This window comes from Chrysemys picta, chromosome 1 (genome assembly GCF_011386835.1).
Source record: "Chrysemys picta bellii isolate R12L10 chromosome 1, ASM1138683v2, whole genome shotgun sequence".
Lineage (NCBI taxonomy): Eukaryota > Metazoa > Chordata > Testudines > Emydidae > Chrysemys > Chrysemys picta.
Window position 1 is genome coordinate 147,605,225 of NC_088791.1, and position 20,825 is coordinate 147,626,049.

The 20,825-nt window shown below is 42.9% G+C and overlaps 1 protein-coding gene across 7 annotated transcripts in view; it reads left to right on the forward strand.

Annotated features, from left to right (window-relative positions):
* The window catches only part of USF3 (upstream transcription factor family member 3), a 69,943-nt gene extending 51,165 nt beyond the window's left edge, over positions 1-18,778 (forward strand). For 6 of the 7 annotated variants that reach the window (XM_005292720.4, XM_065586527.1, XM_065586561.1 and 3 more), the window contains 3 exons: positions 1,668-1,750; positions 7,181-7,277; positions 10,187-18,778. In XM_005292720.4, coding sequence (XP_005292777.2) covers positions 1,668-1,750; positions 7,181-7,277; positions 10,187-16,626 — 6,620 coding nt within the window. In that variant the 3' untranslated portion in view covers positions 16,627-18,778. The remainder of the gene's footprint in view (positions 1-1,667; positions 1,751-7,180; positions 7,278-10,186) is intronic. The other variant, XM_042852229.2, reaches the window with a different exon arrangement.
* Positions 18,779-20,825: the final 2,047 nt, after the last annotated feature.

A 20,825-nucleotide genomic window follows, 5' to 3' on the forward strand; every position in this document is an offset into this window, starting at 1 on the left:
GCGACCACCACTAGCCATTGACCAGCAGGGGAATTGTAAACAAGAGATTTACAATTCAATAAGAGACAGTTGCTCAAGCTCTACACAATGGGGATTGCTTACCTCCGTGACTCAGCAAGGTATCAGGACATGTGATGCAGTGTGACCTTGGGCAAGTCACTTAGGTCCCAGTTCAGCAAGGAAGGTACCTTATGGAAATACTCACGTGTTTAAGGTTAGGCGCATGCTTAAGTACCTTGCTGAACTAGTGCCTATGACTCCCTGTGCCTCAGTTCCCCATCTGTAAAATAAGAATTATAATACTTTTTCTCCCACCCTTTGTCTGCTCTGTTTAGATTGTAAGCTGTTCAGGGCAGGGGCTGCCTCTAACTAAATCTGTTAGTACAGGATTTTTTTTAGCATAATTGGGCCCCAGACTGGAGACCTTTAGCCACTACTGTAATACAAATTGTAAAAATTCTATATGGGCTTGTGTCAGTAGTTACTGATCTGCTGAAACTATAAATGCAATTTTTTAAAAATCGTGAATTCACTCATCTTGAATGGATGTGGTAGAACTAATATATTGTTCCACTTGTAGTAAATATGCATATCTGTAGCTAAACCTGCCTACATGCATGTTCCTATTCTTCTCCCCCACCTCCACTGTAAGGTGGCCTGTTACAAGAAATGTAAGCAGATGTTGATTCCTGCCATGATGGAGGCATGCTGGCCTGCCACTTGGGTAATGTGAGTGGATTCTGGTTGGTGATTTGCCAGTTGAAAGATCTGTGGAACGTGTCATGTCAGCAACTTGCTCATTCTCTTTGGAAAAAAGCTGTATGCCAATTGTCAACTTTGATCTGAGTAACAGACCAAAACATCTCAGGAATCAGCCGCAAAAGCAGCTGCTCAACCATGCTACCATGTGGATGAACAACATTTGAAGGCATCTGATTGCATTTGGGAGGGGGGAGAGGCTAACAAGCTTCGAAAAGATCAAGCTCAAAAGCTTTGTGAGTTTGCATAGCTGCACTTAGGGAATTCTTAACCACAGTTGTCATGATTAAGGTGTTGCATGGAGACTAACCATGTCACAAGAGGACTAAAACTAATTCAGGCTTTTCTTCTCTTCTCCTAAAAGAGTCATAAAGTGGAAACATTTTCATAAAATATTTTCTTGATGAGTCCTTCACTGCCACCCATAGCTAAAATCAGAGCTATTTCTTGCTTGGGGGCTGAGAACTGGAGTGGGAGACCAGGGTTTCATTCCCCACTCTGCAACTAGCTCTTTGTGTGTCTTTGTGCCAATTAATTTGCCCATCTGTGAAATGGAAATAATGATTACTACCCAACTTCGAGATGCTTACTCAACCTTTGAAACCCTCAGCTGAAAAGCATTATAAAAATATGAAGTGTTGTTATATATGTCACTGCTTTCACTGAGTGTTCCTGATGATCCTAACCTTTTAAAATGTCCCCTTCTCTGTCACAGCCCTCAAACTTCATTGACCGAGAACTCAACAGTTCAGGGGTTTTTTCAGAGCTAGTTCTTGGTGCTAAACTGCCTAGTAAGGGTTGTGATAGCATAAAGTAATACATTTATGAGTGCACACGTTGGTGCCAGGTGTGCAGTTGGTGTGTTGGTCTGAGTAGCCCAATGACAATGCATTTTATTTTTTACCTAGTGGAGAGACATCGAAAGAAGAAGATCAATGCTGGGATAAACCGAATTGGAGAGCTCATTCCATGTTCCCCAGCACTTAAGCAAGTAAGTGGACATTTAAATGTGCACAGCTATTTCCCAAATAATGTTCATTTGGTCCTGGTTCTAAGCAGCTGTAAATACACAGGGATACATCTTGCTTCAGTTTTTATGCAGGAGGCGCAATGAGGTTTGATACACTCAAGGAAACCTGGATGAAAATCTTATTTACAAAGTTCTCTATGATGGAAATGCCCTTGGAAATTACAGGACAATTTGAATGCAGTTCTTTGAAACATGAATCTCCCAGCTGACTGGGAATTCGGTATCACTCTGAAGGAGTGGTCTGGGTTTGACATATGAAAGACATTCTCCTCCATCAGGTGTCCTAGTTCACGTATTTGGCTCTTTGGAGCAGATATTTTTGAAAAGCATTTGCCCAGCTAGCAGTAGTGACCCTGCACTGGCAATGTGAATTCAAGGACTGTGAGAACAGAGGGAGCAGGCTGTGTAGAATCATCTGCAGAAACGTTATGATTGTTTTTTTTTCTCATTTAAACGTGTAACTTTGGAAGCTGGTTTGCTTGCCCATACTCTTCTAGTCAGTCTGGTTGTACCTACTTAGGAGTTGATTCACAATTCCCCCAAGCTGTAGTTGTTAGACTGTTTTCCTGTTGACACTGCTAAGTGTATTCTGTCATGATGCTCTCTTTTATGCATAAGTGAAGAAAGTTATAGACTGTGAGAGAGGAATTTTCTGTTGACTCTTCTTCCCCGTGCCTGCCCCTTTCATGTTTTCACTCAGTGTCCTGCTATATGATGCAAATACAATTCTATATATTTTTATTTTTAGTCTTTTATTGAAATAGTTGTGAAGTAGCTTATTGCGTTAAATAATGGTGAAGGGAAACAAAGAGGTCTAGGTAAGGGGAGAAGTGTTTGTGTGAGATATGAAATGATATAGATCAGAGGTGGGCAAACTATGGCCCACGGGCCACATCCGGCCCATGGGACCCTCCTGCCCGGCCCCTGAGCTCCTGCCCTGGGAGGCTAGCCCCCAGCCCTTCCCCTGCTGTTCCCTCTCCGTTCTACCCTCAGCTCACTCCGCTGCCGGCACAATGCTCTGGGCGGTGGGGCTGCAAGCTCCTGGGACAGCGCAGCTGCAGAGTCCTGTCTGACCCGGTGTCTGTGCTGTGCAGTGGCATGGCTGGCTCCAGCTGGGCGGCGGGGCTGCCTGTCCTGATGCTCTGGGCGCCACGGCTGTAGCGCCGCCAGCCACCAGTGCTCCAGGCAGCATGGTAAGGGAGCAGGGGGGTGGTTGGATAGAGGGCAGGGCAGTTCGGGGTGGTGGTCAGGAGGCGGGGGTGTGGATAGGGGGCGGGGTGGTCAGAGGGTGGGGAACAGGGGGATTGAAGGGGGGTGGTTGGATAGAGGGCAGGGCAGTTCGGGGTGGTGGTCAGGAGGCGGGGGTGTGGATAGGGGGCGGGGTGGTCAGAGGGTGGGGAACAGGGGGGTTGAATGGAGGCAGCGATCCCGGGAGGGGCAGTCAGGAATGAGAGGGAGGGCTGGATGGGGCAGCAGGGGGCAGTCAGGGGCAGGGGCTCTGGGGGTGGTCAGGGGACAGGGCGAAGGGGTGGTTGGATCACCTCAGACCAGCAGAATCCTGGAAATTATAAACGGGGTTTTCTATCCAAATCCAGTCCCTTCTTAGCCTCCACTCTCCTTCACCCTTCCTTTTCAGGGACCCTTCTCATGAGATACTGTTAAAACAGGAGTTGCGCTCCCTTCTGGAAGAGGTCCCCTTCAGATTCAGAGATCAGAGGTGCTACTCCCATTATTGTTTAGGCCCAAGGAAAAGGGAGACAGGCATTTTAGACTTGAGACATCTCATCAGATTCATCCTCACTGCAGGTTCAGGGTGGTAACCCTGAACGTATCCTTTTGTAGCAGCCTTATCATCCCAGAGCACCCCAGTGGCTTTTTTCTAGTGGTCTCCTGCATTCAGGCCCAGCCCTCTAGTCAGATTCTTCTAAAGTCCCACCCCTTCCTGGGCAATAATGTCCATCAAGTTCAAGCCTCAAATTCAAAGTGCAGGAGTCTCTATCAATACAGGGACCTGCCCTTTGGTTTCTCCACCACACTGACAGTATTCACCAAGTATCTAAAGGTCATTGCACCCCACATAAGAGGACATGGCATTCTGGTATAGCCATACCTGGATGGATGACTGATCCAGGTAAAATCATCTCAGAAGTTGACCAACTTGATTTGTATGATTTTAGGGATTTTTACCACATTGGGGCTCAAGGTTAACAAAGAAAAATTCACACTTTTACTGATCTAAAGCATATAATTCATAGGAGCTGTGTTAGTTCTGAGGTCAGCTATCTCATGTAGGAGAGGTTCCAGACTATAATGGGTCTCCTCAGTCATCTGCAGGCTCACCCAGAGATGTCTGCAAGAGCATGCCTTAGAATCCTGGGTCACATGGCCTCCTGCATCAATGTCACACAGCATACCAGACTATCCAGCAGGTATTTATCCACCACATGGCTGTGAAGTTCCCATGAGAAGTCCTCTCCTCATTGGATTGGTGGAAGGATCTGCTTCACGTGTGCAATGGAGTACTCTTTTCTGCACCTCTGCCTACCAAGATCCTGGTGATGGATGCTTACTGGGATGAGGAGCTCATCTGGACTAACTTCAAACATAAAGCCTCTGGGTCCATCCCCACCGCCTGTTCCTCCGTGGAAGCTCACCTTATCATAAATGTCCTGAAACTCACGGCACTATTCAGAGTAGCAACCGTGTTAGTCTGTATCCGCAAAAAGAACAAGAGTACTTGTCGCTAAGGTGCCACAAGTACTCTTGTTCTTTTTTCAGGGCAGTATGTCTAGCATGAATGGCATTTCTGCTCTTGTTACAGGGATCTACGTTCCAGGTGATGATAGACAACACCACAGCCATGCATTATGTCAACAGACAAGGGAAGAGCATGGTCATGTCCACTCTGCCAAGAAACCATCTGTCGCTGTGGCTGGTGCATTTATTATCAAATCACATCAGAGGCTCTGCATCTTCCAGGCTTGCAAAATGCTCTAGTAGATCAGATCAGCAGAGAATTCACAGCCAACCACGAGTAGACTGACAAAGACTCAGTTCTACCAAGCATCTTTCACAGATGGGGGTGCCCAAAAATAAATCTGTTTGCCACTGACCAGAACAAGAAATGCCATGCATTCTGTTCTAGAGAGAGTTCGAGCCTAGGCTCCCAGTTGGGTGCCATCGTCGTCTCATGGGCACCAGCGTTCATGTATTCCTACCTTCAATCCCGTTAATACCAAGTGTTCTGAGAAAACTCAGACAAGATTCAGCCCAACTTGACCCAGACAATTCTGGTACTCAGATCTGGTGAACATGTCAACATAGCCTCTGATTTTATTACCTACTCTACCTAATTTGGTTTTGCAAAATGGAGGTCAGATTTTATGGCCAGATCCAGCATGATTACATTTGACAGCCTGGGTGCTGTCAGATTAACTGCCTGCAGAAGAAACTGTTCAGCTGAAATCCAGGGCATTTTGGTATATAGCATTTTGGTATGCAGCAAAGTGGAAGCAGTTTTCTATTTGGGCAGGATAATGTCTCCTGACTCACATGAAAGCCCCTGTTTCTGCTATTCTGGACTATCTACTAGCACTAGAACATTCAAAACTATCTATCAGCTCCATAAGAGTACTTTTAGCAATACCTGCACATCATCTTCCAATTCAGGGTCATACCATATTATCCCACACTATTGTTGTTTGATTCTTCGAGGATTTCATTCATATGTTTCCTTCAGCCCTCCCCTTCCTGGGATCTCAACATAGTGTTAATTGGTTTAAAGGGGCACCCCTTTTGAGTCCCTAACAACCTGCTCTTTTTACCCTCTATCTATGAAGTTTGCCTTTTTAGTAGCCATAACATCAGCTTGTAGAATAGGGAAAATTCAGACCCTTCCAAGTGGTCTACCTTACTCAGTGTTCCATAAAGGTGTGGTGACTCTTAGGCCTCACCCCAAGTTTCTGCCCAATGTTGTTTCAGATTTTCATTTAAATCAGTTGATTCACCTCCCAGTTTTTTTTCCCGTGCCTCGCTCAAACCAGGGAGTCGTCCCCCCCCCCCCCCCCCCCCCGTCTGGTTCGCTTCGTTTGACCCTTTGACCTCACTCCTGTCCCTGTTCTTTTATTAGTTGTCCCCCGTAATTTTTTTGGTCTCCAGGCCTTAGGCTGGGGGGGATCCTTTAGCAGTGGGCGGGCAAAGCCACTTCCTGGATCCCAATAGGTCAAACCAGGGAGAAACCAAACCTGCACATTCTTTGTTGTGGTCAGGGCTCTTTCATAGTACCTGGACATAGTAGAAGATCCTTCAGAAGCTTCCCCATGCTCTTCGTAGCCTTCGGAGATAGGGTTAAAGGTCAAGCTGTTATCACTGAAAAGTCGTCTAACTGTATTATATCATTTAGAGATCCGTCCACCAGGGTTTAGACAGCTTCTGCTTCTTCTCAGAGAAGCACCTGTATTTCAGAAATGTGCAGGGTGGCTACATGGGGATCAGTCCATACTTTTATCCAATATTATTCCTTTGTTGAGACTTCAAGATCAGATGCCTGCTTTGACAGAACTGTCCCGAAATCCTTATTTAAATAGGACTCCAAGCACCCACCTTCTAACTATGAGATCACTGCTTGCAAGCCACAGAACTGGCATCCATCTGGACAATCACTCTAAAAACAGTTACTTTAACTTACAAGATGTGTTGTTCACTTGGATTCCATGACCCACCCTCCTTCCCTGCTTCTACAGAGTCCTATGGCTGTAGGATTCAGTATCATCAAAGGTTTCAGAGTAGCAGCCGTGTTAGTCTGTATCCGCAAAAAGAAGAACAGGAGTACTTGTGGCACCTTAGAGACTAACAAATTTATTAGAGCATAAGCTTTCGTGGACTACAGCCCGCATCCGAAGAAGTGGGCTGTAGTCCACGAAAGCTTATGCTCTAATAAATTTGTTAGTCTCTAAGGTGCCACAAGTACTCCTGTTCTTCTTTTTGAGTATCATCAAAGAAACTGAGGAACAGTTGGGCCCACTCTGCTCTTTACTCCCTGGAGTGGAGGGGTACAAGGACATTGATGGCACAGTCAATGGCCCCAATGATCACTGCTAACCAAAAGGAATTTTATTTCCGGAATGGGTTGCATGTCAACAGAAGTGGAAGCCATGTGGACAAAGCATCCCAAAGAACCACACATACTGTGAAGAAAGTAACCAATCTTTTTTGGAAGGAAAATACAAGGGAAATAATTAAAAATGTCAGACAAGTTTGGCACATCCTTAAAATGAACATTCCAGTTGAAATCCCAGGTTTGAAAAGTGATGTCACTAGGAGGTCTGCTTTTGATTTTAAAAGTTTCATTGATCGATCTTTTCCCCTAATTATACACACATTCTTTTGTAGAGTAAGAACATGATCCTGGATCAGGCCTTTAAATATATAACAGAAATGAAAAGGCAAAATGATGAACTCCTGTTGAATGGAGGGAACAATGAACAAGGTAAGTATGAAATGTTGTGAAGGTTCTTGAATTTCCCTTTCTCTTCCATCGTGCTAATGTGGCACTGGGTGTACTGTATTAGATCAGTGCTGTTTTTTCCCACAACAGTATATTAATACTCTCCTCTCCTTACTAATCCAGTGAGGATGTGGCATAGTGACATGACATCACCATTGTTCCCATCCCGTGTTCTTTCTCATTGCTACAAGGCAGCAGCTTCATCCTTGGAGCATTAATGAATTCATTGTGTTCATTATGCATTTCATTCCTGTCCTCCTTGGCTAGTGAGACTAGTAATGAAATCAGTAATTCTTTACTTCAGCTGGATCAACAAACTGGGGAATCCCAAGAGTTTATAGGGGTGGAGAGGAGAAATGGTTGCTTAAGGTAACTTGAAAACAAGAAAGTTGAGGCATCTGCCCTACTGCACATTCTTGCATCTGCCCTACTGCACATTCTTGCATCTAACTATAGCAAATTGAAGCATCCCCATCATGGTATATTGTCATTGATAAGTTTACACTTAATGCAATAATTTCTGCAGATTCCACTTTGAGTTGTTTTAATTTGACTGCCCTCGCATCTGTTGCCTGTAATTGAATAGACCAGAGTAATTGGACCAGAGAAAGCTAATATTGTGCCAGTCTTTTTAAAATGGGTAACTGGGATGACCTGGGTAATTATAGGTCTGTCAGTCTGACATTGACAATGGAGCAGCTGATATGGGACTTGATTAATCAAGAATTAAAGGAGAGTAATGTAACTAATGCTAATCAACATGGATTTATGAAAAATGGATCCTGCAAAATTAACTTGGTATCTTTTTTTTGATGAGATTACAAGTTTGGTTGATTAAGGTAATAGTGCTGATGTAACATACTTAGACTTCTTTAAGGCATTTGACTTGGTACTGCATGACATTTTGATTAAAAACTAGAAAGCTATAAAATTAACATGGCACACATTAAATTGATTAAAAACTGGCTAAGTGAAAGGTCTCAAAATGTGACAGTGAATGGGGAATTATCATTGAACAGGTGTGTTTCTAGTCAGGTCCCGCAGGGATTAGTTCCTGCTCCTATGCTGTTGAAGATTTTTATCAATGTCCTGGAAGAAAACATAAAATCATCACTGATAAAGTTTGCAGATGACACAAAACCTAGGGGAGTGATAAATAGTGAAGAGGACAGGTCACTGATACAGAGCGATCTGGATCGTTTGTTAAGCTGGACACAAGTAAACAACATACATTTTAATATGGCTAGATGTAAAGAATACATCTAGGAACAAAGTATGTAGGCCATACTTACAGGATGGGGATTCTATCCTAAGAAGCATTGACTGTGACAGAGATATGGGAAGTCATGGTGGATAATCAGCTGAACATGTGCTCCCAATGCAACGCTGTGGCCAAAAGACCTAATATGATTCTTGGATGGATAAGTAGAGGAATACTGAGTAAAAGTAGAGAGGTTATTTGACTCCTTGGCTGCTGGAATTCTGTGTCCAGTTCTGGTGTCCTCAGTTCAGGAAGGATATTGATAAATTGGAAAGGGTTCAGAAAAGAGCCAAAGAAGTGATTAAAGGATTAGAAAACATGCCTTACAGTGGTAGACTCCAAAGAGCTCAATCTGTTTATTTTAACAAAAAGGTTAAGGGATGACTTCATTTACAGGCTATAAGCACCTACGTAGGGAACAAATATTTGAAAATGGGCTCCTCAGTCTCGTAGAGAAAGTTTTATAATATTATCCAATGGCTGGAAGTTGAAGCTAGACAAATTCAGAAGGGAAATAAGATGTAAATTTTAATAGTGAGTATAGTTAACTGTTGGAACAATTTACCAAGGGTTGTCATGGATTCTCCATCACTGGAAATATTTAAATCAAGATTGGATGTTTTTCTAAAAAATATGCTCTAGGAAAATTTTTGGGGGAAGTTCTATGGCCTGTTTTATACAAGAGATCAGACTAGATAATCACAATGGTCCCTTCTGGCCTTGGAATCTATGAAAAACCTCCCACAAATTTCAGAATTAAGTGATCTAATTACAAACATGGGGGTGGGGGGGTCTTCCTACGGGGCTACTCTGGGGCTACTGCCTCTCTACTCTCAAGTATCTTGAAAGTTGATAGCATGTTTTTTGGGACACCCTCTTCCACCCCCCAAAAAAATCATGTTAAAATATTTTGCTTTCAAGAGCAACCTTATTAAAAATAAGCACTATAAAATAGTAACAGATATCATTGAGACATTCTTTTACTGTAATTTATTGTGATCTATGATTCTGTTTGTCCCTATAGTTTGTGCTTTTAAAGGGCTAATTTCAACTTGAAATATTGTCAGTTTTAAAAATGAATTAAAATTAATTTTAGATATCACACCTGTCCCTAGGTCCATTACAAAAATATTTTCTTGTCCATCTCTGTGTAAATACTACAGAGGGTTTAATAAAACGTAAAAATGAACTGGAAAGCCAAAAGAATACCAATGCAGTTACCAATATCAATGCAGTACAGGTGTCTGGCCACAGAGAAAAGACAAATTAATGTGCCAATGCTTTTTTCATTTGTTATAGAATTTCATCAAGTGTCCTAAACTTCCAGTATGATTTAGTCCACTACCAGATGGCCTAGTTGGAAAAACAAATGAATCTGTCTATTACAGTGGCTGAATGCTCTGGTGTGACATTACTAAACTGAGCAGGAAGGTGGTAGGATGCCATACCGTAAAAGAGACTTGGCCATACTTAGAAGCCCTTATAAGTATGGGTTTTAGAGACAACATGTCATATTAACAGTTTATTACAGTGACACTTAGAGTCTGTCTCCTAAATCACGTGATGACAATAATCTTTTCCAGCATTTTTAATGACACCACTGTAAAGTTGTATTCTCACTGTTTTGCAGCTGAAGAGATAAAAAAGCTCCGGAAACAGTTGGATGAACTCCAGAAGGAAAATGGGCGATACATAGAACTACTGAAAGCAAATGACATTTGCCTGTACGATGATCCCACAATTCACTGGAAAGGGAATCTCAAAAGTGCAAAGGTCTCTGTTGTTATTCCTAGCGATCAGGTTCAAAAGAACATCATTGTCTATTCAAATGGGAGTCAACCTGGTGGAAATAACCAGGGGGCATCTGTCCAGGGAATAACTTTTAATGTTGGTCATAACTTACAAAAACAAACTGCCAATGTTGTACCAGTTCAGAGAACTTGCAACTTAGTGACTCCTGTGACCATTTCTGGTGTTTACCCCACAGAAAACAAGCCATGGTCTCAGACCACAGTTTCTCCATTGGCGTCCAATCAACCAGTTCCTGCTGAGAATATTCTTGAGCTTTCCACCTCAGAGAATGAGCAGGACATGCTTACCTCTGCTACTGCAAGCTCACAGAATGCTTCTCAGTCTGGGACAGAACAAGAATTACAGTGTTCCTCAAGTAGCACACCACAGAATGATCAAAATGTCCCCAAAATTAAAAATGGACAAGAATGCACCAAGTTAATGAAAAAAACAATCATGCATGGCATCAGCATTCCTTCTAACACCACCGTAGAGGCCTCTCAAGTTCAACAGGTGAATGTGACCTCTTCAAGCATACAGGATCCTAGAAGTGAATTTCAAGAAAGGTTTGTCGTTTCAGCAACTGATACCACTTGTACCCCATCTGTGAGACTCTCCATTGTGGATAGCCTCTCTTCAGTAAACATCCTCAAAAGTACAGACTTATTAAGTAGTGCTGGGGTGCCTGTGACTTCTGCAATAGAAACTGTTAAGGCTGTAACAGCAATAAGCACACTGCCTGCTGGTCCATTAGACAACTGTTGGTCTTTTTCAGGCTCCTCAGGTGTTGGCACTTCTGATTTGAAAAACATGAGTAGCCTTACACGGATCCCTTCAGCTGGAATTACACAAACCACATGGACTACTTTGCAGCTAGCAGGAAACACCGTTCAGCCACTAACCCAGACACCATCCAGTGTTATGACTGCATTGTTAAACGAGCCAGTTAATGGTGCTGGTACCATATCTTCCACCCAGAACAGACATTTAGCTCCAAGCATCAGTTTGAATACTTCTGTGCCTGGAGATGGGCAGGCAGCTGAAGAAATTGTTGTTACCTTGCCCTCTTGCCCATCTGTACCTATGCAGCCATTAATCACTCAACCACAGGTTAAAACACAGCCTGCTGGAAACATCTTTCCATTGAATTCAGCTATGCAGGTAATTCAGATGGCTCAGACAATTGGGTCAGCTGTTACTGCGGTACCAGCTAATCAGAATGTCATAATTCTCCAGCCTCCTAACACCACACCATGTCCCCCAGTGGTGAGAGCTGAAGTCCCCAGCCAAACCGTTGGTCAACAGATTGTAATTATACAAGCAGCTAATCAGAATTCTCTTCCTCTCCTCTCTGCACAGCCCCCTGGTTCTCTCAGAGTTCCTGTGAATGGAGCCAGTCCAATAGCAAGCTCTAACAGCTCTGTGCAAAATACCTCTGCTCCACAAACTTTTGGAGGGAAACATCTTGTCCATATATTACCAAGACCACCTTCTTTACCATCTTCTAGTGCTACACAAACTTTTTCAGTTACAATGTCAAATCAACAACAGCCTCAGACTATTTCTTTAAATGGACAGCTGTTTGCATTGCAGCCTATGATGTCCTCATCTGGAGCTTCAAATCAAGCCCCTATGCAAATTATTCAACCTACCACTAGCGAAGATCCGAATACCAATGTTGCCCTCAATACATTCGGTGCTTTAGCTAACCTCAATCAGAGCATATCACAAATGGCTGGGCAAAGCTGTTTACAGCTGTCCCTTAGTCAGCCTACTAATCCAACAACTGCCAGCAGCCAGATTGCCCCAATTAACGGTGTTTCATTACCAACTTCTGCAGCATCTTCCATAGCTACTGAAAGTTCAACAGTGTTATCCAGTGCTTCTAATTCTATAAACACTTCTCCAAAAAAAGCTTCTGCGGGTTTGCCATCAAACATAAAATCAAAAAGGACAAACAAAAAGACAAGTACTAAAAAACATTTAGCAGCCAACAGCAAAGTATCATGTCCAGTGAATCCTTGCAGAGATGCAGGGAAGCTTGATTGCACTACTGTGGAAGCTACAGCAGAGCATTCAAATGGTGAAGGACTGCTTGAAAACATGCCTGTAGTATCACAAGCAAACAGCATGGCAGCACCAACTGATTTAAGCATTTCTGACTGTCAATCCAAAGAGACTCTGAGTTCTGAACAGATGGTGAGTTTACCAGAGCTGAGTTCAACAGAGGTACCGAGTTCATCACCGCTAGAATCTGTGATGTCAGAACAGTTTGTACTGGTTCCATCAAGTTCCAAAGATTCCACTGCTCTTCTGCAAACATCTCGGAATAACCCGTTACCTGACTCTATGTTGCCAGAATCTTCCAAATCGTGTGTTACCACCAGCATCTCAATGTCCTCTGCCACTGAAACACATGTGACAATTTCTCAGGTTTCTGGGGCATCAGCACCACAAAACAGTGTAACGACAGACCATGCTTCTGAGGCAGAAAGCATTTCAGAGACCTGCGGTGTTGGGCAAGACTCATCAATTGTGATGCAAACCACAGACTTGTTAGAGGGACAAGGTCTAACCAAAATGCTGTCTGACCTTACTAAAGAAAGAACAGCGATGCTAAAACCCTCCTTTTCGCTTCAGGTGGAACATTCTGATTTCCCCCCAGAAAACTCTAAAACAATAAAATCAAATGTTGATTTGCCTGAGAAGCAGGAACTTTTGTTAATGAACACTGAAGGTGACACTCTCATGCAACATCATTCCTGCATTTCCGATCAAGAGGTTGTTAGTGGTTCTCTTATTGCTAGCAGGCAGGCGGACTCTCCAATGTCAACTAGCTCTGGGAGTAGTCGTGGCTTCTCAGTTGCATCCATGTTGCCAGACACATCTAGGGAAGATGTTACCAGCAGCACATCAACAAATACATGTAACAGTTGCACTTTTTCAGAGCAAACTGACATTGTAGCTCTTGCAGCAAGAGCTATTTTTGACCAAGAGAACCTTGAAAAAAGTGGAGGGGGAATACAAGTTAATTTAAGGGATGCTGCCGCTAAGTCTTCTGAAGTTGCACCTTTGGAAAGCGAGCAGCAGCCTTTTAAACCACAAACAGTCAAAGCTAATGTAAGACAGCTGGAAGCAGCACCAAACAAATTCCATGCTCAGGATCCAGTGCAAGCAAATGTTGATAGACCAGTGGAAAAACCAAGCTGTTCTGTAGGAGTGGAAACATCAAATACTGTACAGATTTCAACTTCCCAGTCACCAAATGTAACCAGTTTAAGTGTAAATAATCTCATACATCAAAGTCGCATCATCCACCCCCTTGTAAGTTGTTCAGGTTTATCCCAGCCTTCAGAGCAAGCAGCTGTTCCCGCCACAGGGATTCGGTCCATATCATCTAGTTCCTATGTCAGTCAATCTCCGGGATCAGCTATGATGACTGAATATGCTCAAGATCAACTGAGTGCTATTAGGGCAAACACCATGCAGGCTCCACAGATGCAGGAACCACACTTAAAGCAGCAAAACCATGAAAGTCGCAAAGACTCTGCTAAACGTGCTGTCCAAGAGGACCTTCTGCTTTCTTCAGCGAAGAGGCAGAAGCAGTGTCAGACAACGCCTGTCAGGCTTGAAGACGTGGCATTGACGAACCGAACACCAGACAGTATTGCTGACCAAACTCAAATGTTGGTTAGTCAGATCCCTCCTAATTCATCCAATCCAGTTGTGTTAGTGAGCAATCAAGGGCACACAGATGGTCTTAACAGATTATTCCCATCCAACAACAACTTTGTGACCTCTGCTTTGAGGCAAACTGAAGTTCAGTGCAGTTCTCAGCCATCCATTTCAGAGCAGCAAGGTCAGACTGGAGGTCAGCATCTGCAAGCTATACAACATGTACCTGCTCAAGGCGTATCTCATCTTCACAGTAACCACCCATACTTAAAACAACAGCAGGCTGGACAGTTAAGAGAGAGGCATCACTTATATCAGCTACAGCACCATGTTCCTCATGCAGAGAGCTCAGTCCATTCTCAATCCCACAGTGTCCACCAACAAAGAGCAATACAGCAAGAGGTACAAATGCAAAAGAAACGAAGCCTTGTCCAGGGAACCCAAGCCAGTCAACTTTCTTTACAGCAGAAGCATCATGGAAATGATCAAACTCGGCAAAAAAGTGGACAGCCTCATCCCCACCACCAGCAAATACAGCAGCAAATGCAGCAGCACTTTGGAGCTTCCCAGCCTGAAAAGAACTGTGAAAACCCTTCAACAAGCAGAAACCATCATAACCATCCTCAGAGCCATCTAAATCAGGATATTATGCATCATCAGCAACAGGATGTTGGCAACAGACAGCAAGGCTCAGGGGTTTCATCCGAACACGTATCTGGACATAATCAGATGCAGAGACTTCTGACCGCCAGGGGCTTGGAGCAACAAATGGTGTCCCAGCCAAGTATTGTAACTAGGCCATCAGATATGGCCTGTGCCCCACACAGACAAGAAAGAAACAGAGTTTCTAGTTACTCTGCAGAGGCACTTATTGGGAAGACGCCTTCTAATTCAGAACAGAGAATAGGGATATCCCTTCAAGGCTCTAGGGTTCCAGACCAGCTTGAAATGAGAAGTTACCTTGATGTGTCTAGGAATAAAGGTTTGGTAATTCATAACATGCAGAGTCGTATATCTGTAGACCATGCGGTTGGCTCAGAAGTTCAACGGCTTTCTGATTGTCAGACATTCAAACCAAATGGGGCCAGCCAACAGCCAACAGGCAATTTTGATGTACAGGCCTCAAGAAATAGTGAAATTGGTAACTCTGTATCATCCCTCAGGGGCATGCAATCACAAGCTTTTCGAATTAGTCAAAATACTGGGCCACCCATAGAGAGACAAAAGAGATTGCCCTATCAACCGGTTCGGGGTATTCCAACGGGAAATGCTCTTCCGCCAAGGGACAATGAAAATTCATGCCACCAAAGTTTTATGCAGAGTTTACTTGCCCCTCACCTTGGAGATCAGGTTAGTGGAAGCCAAAGATCAATTTCGGAACATCAGAGGAATACACAGTGCAGTGCATCCTCCACAATTGAATATAATTGTCCCCCAGCACGAGAGACCGTCCACATTCGAAGAGATGGTGAAGGTCAGAATAGAGAAAGTTGTGACATGTCTATGGGTACAATTAATACTAGGAATAGTTCTTTAAATATTCCTTTTTCAAGTTCTTCCTCCTCAGGAGATATTCAAGGTCGAAACACAAGCCCAAATATTTCTGTACAGAAGTCCAATCCCATGAGAATGACTGACAGTCATGGAACCAAGAGCCACATGAATACACCTGTTTCTAGCAACATGCATGGAGTTGTCCGTCCAGCTCTCCCACACCCTGCTATCTCTCATGGGAATGCTGAGCAAGGGCAACCATCTGTTCGTCAGCCAAATTCTTCAGTTACTCAGCGATCAAGGCATCCTCTGCAGGATAATAGTGGTTCTAAAATCCGCCAGCCTGAAAGGAATCGAACTGGAAATCAAAGACATGGAAATGTGTTTGACCCTAGTCTGCCCCATCTTCCCCTGTCTACCGGTGGCAGTATGATCCTTGGGCGCCAACAGTCTACAATAGAAAAAAGAGGCAGCATTGTCCGTTTTATGTCTGATGGCCCTCAAGTGTCTAATGATAATGCAGCCCCTGACCAGCATGCTTTGTCTCAAAATTTTGGATTCCCTTTTATTCCAGAGGGTAGTATGAATCCACCAATAAATGCCAATACTTCTTTCATTCCACCGGTTACTCAGCCTAGTGCCACTCGAACACCAGCCCTAATCCCAGTAGATCCTCAGAATACACTGCCATCTTTCTATCCGTCTTATTCTCCTGCTCATCCTACTCTGTCCAATGACATTTCTATCCCTTACTTTCCCAATCAAATGTTTCCTAATCCAAGCACAGAAAAGCCCAGTAGCGGAGGTTTAAACAATCGATTTGGATCCATTTTATCTCCTCCCAGACCAGTTGGTTTTGCCCAGCCAAGTTTTCCTCTTCTCCCAGATATGCCGCCAATGCACATGACCAATACGTCACACTTATCCAATTTTAACTTGACATCTTTGTTTCCAGAAATAGCCACAGCTCTTCCTCCAGATGGTTCGGCAATGTCGCCTTTGCTTTCAATAGCAAACACGTCAGCTTCAGATTCTTCCAAGCAATCCTCAAACCGACCTGCCCACAACATAAGCCATATTCTAGGTCATGATTGTAGTTCAGCTGTATGAAAATTAATAGACTGACGTTTAGTCTGAGGGGTTATGTTTATATTAAAAAAAAAAAGGCATCCTTGAAGAGACCATTCATAGCATCACTGTTTGTCTAAAAGTATGTATATATGTGGGTACTTCTGTATTAATATACATACTGTATATCCACCCACTTACTAACTTTAAAGCACCAGTGCCTATAGCAATTCTTATTAACAGTAAGAATGCAACACCTAGAGCTGTGCAAATATTGAATGTTGATTTTACAGCATTCAAAAATCTGATCGTTCCAGAATAACCGACACTTTTTCAGCTCTTGGATCTAAAGTACCAAGTAAAAGATTAGCCTTGTGGGAGATGAGACTGGAGGAAATAAGTGCTTGAGTTTTTATTTTAATTCTTGGTTAATTAACTTGTCCAGAAGATAAAGTGAACTGTTTAGAAGTTGGGTTTGTTTGTTTTTGTAAAGTATCTTAAAGAGCCTCGCACATACCTGGTCTTTAAGTCAAGTTGGTATCAAGCCAGTTTTAGTTGATAAAGACATTGGCTTTTTGTCTGTTAAAGCTTGTGACATACATTCTAATTAAGGCTGAGTTAATCAGGTAAAAATCTGTGTGTATGTTTCCAGGGTCAGCTTCTGAGCAGCAGTAAAACATTTGTTATTTTAAAACATTGTTTCCCTTAAAACATGATTTGCTGTCACTTTCTGTGGAGAAGAATTTTATTCAGATTTGTATGTGGAACGGCATCAGCTCCTGCTGAACAGTGTATAGAGTTTTTTAATATAATTTATTACCCCTTTTAGTGTAATCAACATAGACACAGCCGGCATCTGTCAGTTGTTTGTATGCTGCAAGTTACCTCAAGGTATCTTCCCTATACCTTGTTTAGCACTTTCTTTGAGTCTTTTTTTCCCCTTGTAATCCATGTCCTTGCATCTATGTCCGCTTTCCTCCATTCTTTGGATTAAGGACCCTTCCTGTAATTCACAGCAAATGGGCAAACTACTATGCCTACATGGAACCCCAGTGAAGGTAAAAGGGCTCCCCTGTGGACACAGCAATCTGCCCACTCACTGTCAATGGCAGGATCAAGGCCTAATTTAATATTAATACTTTGCACTTAAATAGCACCTTTTAGCTAACCCAGTGTGATTGTGGGTGGGGCAGAGAGATGAATGTGTCAATTTTTAAACACACAGCATATAGGGAAATTCTTTCTGATTTGTGGGGGAGAGCGAGAGGGACATGTTTACTGATTTTGTTTTGATTTTCTTTTAATATTTGCAAAAGAATTGTACACTGTTTGGTCCCATTTCATTAAGTGAAAATGAGGACGGACCTAGGTAAGTGGTATTTATTTAGTGACTACTGCAACATAATTATCTTGAAGGAAGGCAGAAGTCTTTTTTTGTATTCATCCAAAACCATCACTCTAGATTTTTCTTATTTTTGCTTCCACCAGCCCTCCTATCCCTATCTCCCTAAACTATAGGATCATGCTCGGGCCACAATGAGGGGTAACAGCCAGAATTTCTCTGAGGCATCCTTCCTGTGCAGACCAGGTGCAGGCAAAATGCTTCAAGCAGCACTAGGTGTACTGAGCTGTAGAGTGCTCTATAGACCTGCTCCTGAAAGCTGCAGCATGATCTCCTCCTGTGCCTGCTGCCAAATGCTTGAGGGATGCGGGAGGCCAGGCCACACTCCATTGTGGCTATGAACCATCACAGCCTAGTCCATTCTCATTTGTGGATGTGCTTGAAAAAAGGAGTCTCTTTGTTCACCCCCAGCTGTGGGCCCACATGGATGTAGCCAGTTTTGTTGGTAGACTGAGGACCTGATTCTCATATACAGTAGGCCTCTTTGCGCTACTCTGGCAGAGTAAAGGAGCCTTAAAGTGGACGCGAATGTAAGGAGACCTTCGTGTATATGAGAATCAGGCCCTGTGTCTATAATTTGTCCTGAGGGTGATTTCAGTGGTAACACTATATATGGCCTGGTATGAATGGCTGTGCTTCAGCCTGCAAAGTAAAGGGAAATGGGTCTGTCTCAAACTTGGAATCCCATTCTAATTCAAATGGGAAGTATCTCGAGGGAACTGAACGTATTTGGTGTTTCAAGTTTCAATGTTTGTCAGAAGCAACGAATGAAATAAAAATCGCAAGAGTTTATTTATGTTTTTGTTCCATTTTCAGGTTACACTGAAAGGTAGAACCTATGAGAGGTCAGTGCCACAGCCTGAGGCAACTGGTTTATGCAGAATGATAGGGGTAGGAATTGCCACCAGTTTCAGCTTTGTGACTAACTGGACATCCTAAGGGCTTTATGAGGTTCAGCTAATCACTGTTTGTCTGTAGTTTTCAAATACTGTATTGTCCCATGAGGGCTGCCTTGTGCCGTGGGACAAGTTCCATAATGTTGAACAGTGCCATTGGGCCTGCTTCATGAAGTCAGGAGAACTGAGACAGCTTATATAGGCATTTATACCTGTGAGAAGTGAGTGTAAAACACAGCCATGCTGATGTGGTAGTATTTTGCACTCACAAATGTAAGTGGCTACACAAGAGAGAAAGCAGTGGATGATTGGGTCACAGTTCATAAAATGAGATTAATTAAAAAAAAAAAAAAGGTTCCTAGGTGTTTCTTTATTCCCACTCATCATTCCATGCATTCATATAGAACTGACAGCTTCAGGTTGCAGTTTCCACACTACAAAGTCTCAATTGCTTCACAAGGCTTCTGGAAGTTGAAGTGAATGTGTGAAATTAGTAAGGCAAATTCATCATTCATATAACTCTGTTGACTTCACTGAAGTTATACCAGGGTTAAATTAGGTCCTGTGTTTTTCTCAGGGGATGCAGGACAATCTTTTTGTTTGTTGTGTATCATATTCTGAATGGATGTGAACTAATAGCATAGTAATTTTACAAATAACCTAAACTTTCCCCCCACACCCCCTGCCCACCTACAAAGAATGTGGAAAAGAGTGTCCCCATTTCATATGACACCAATAGTCTGAGTATTAGTACAGGTGTCATTAGTGACATAAAGACCCTGTAACTTTGCAGGAACCACACATTCCTGCGGCACATGGCTCAAAAGTAACTATCAAGTAACCTATGCTCTTTAGAGAACTTAATCCTGCAGTACAGTTACAGAACACGGTAGTTCCTATGTAATCACAAAAACAACAAGGAGTCTGGTGGCACCTTAAAGACTAACAGATTTATTTGGGCATAAGCTTTCATGGGTAAAAAACCCACTTCTTTAGATGCATGGAGTGAAAATTACAGATACAGGCATAGATATACTGGCACATGAAGAGAATGGTGTGTCAGTATATTTATGCCTGCATCTGTAATTTTCACTCCATGCATCTGAAGAAGTGGGTTTTTTACCCACGAAGGCTTATGCCCAATAAATCTGCTAGTCTTTAAGGTGCCACCAGACTCCTCATTGTTTTTGTGGATACAGACTAACACAGCTACCCCTCTGATACTTGATATGTAATCACAATGCCACTCTGTAGTGACTTTTGTAGAAACTACTTACTGAGTGCAGAAGGGGGAAATTCCATCTGTCTTTTGCCCATCTTGTTCACAATACTTTCTTTTGAACTCTAACCAAATTCCAGTGTAAGCCATATATATGTATATATAAAATGCCATATTACGCTAATAGTTAAGAGTAGTTAAATGATGTTTTAACTTATCCTGCTGACATTTATCACATTAAAGTTGGCATATTAATGGTTTGTGTAAGATCAGAATTGGCTGACTGCTGCGAAAAGAAACAGTAGCATCAAAACAAACTAGAAAGCTTGATAATGGACACTCTCCTTCTGAAAGGGCCATGATAAATATCCCTTCGCCATTCTGTTGCACTCCATCCTTTTTCTGAAAAGGGGGTCAATGTTTGGCTGCTTAATCAGTCTGAATGGGTGCATGGTGTTTATCTGTTTGCCTGAAAGATTGCCTGTTCTTCTGAAACAGCTTTTTCTGGATTTCCCTCTTAAAGGGCTCGTCATTTTCTACCTGGAGAAATGGCCCTGCACTTGCTTTCCTAACAGCAACCTCCCAGTGACCAGCTAGATTGTTACAAAACATACATTCCTTATGGGTGCCTGAATTAAGGATTTACTGCCCACCTCACCTACTTTAAGGTGGCAATCTAGAACTAAATCAATCTATCTACTTTTTCCTCCACATGGTCCTCTTC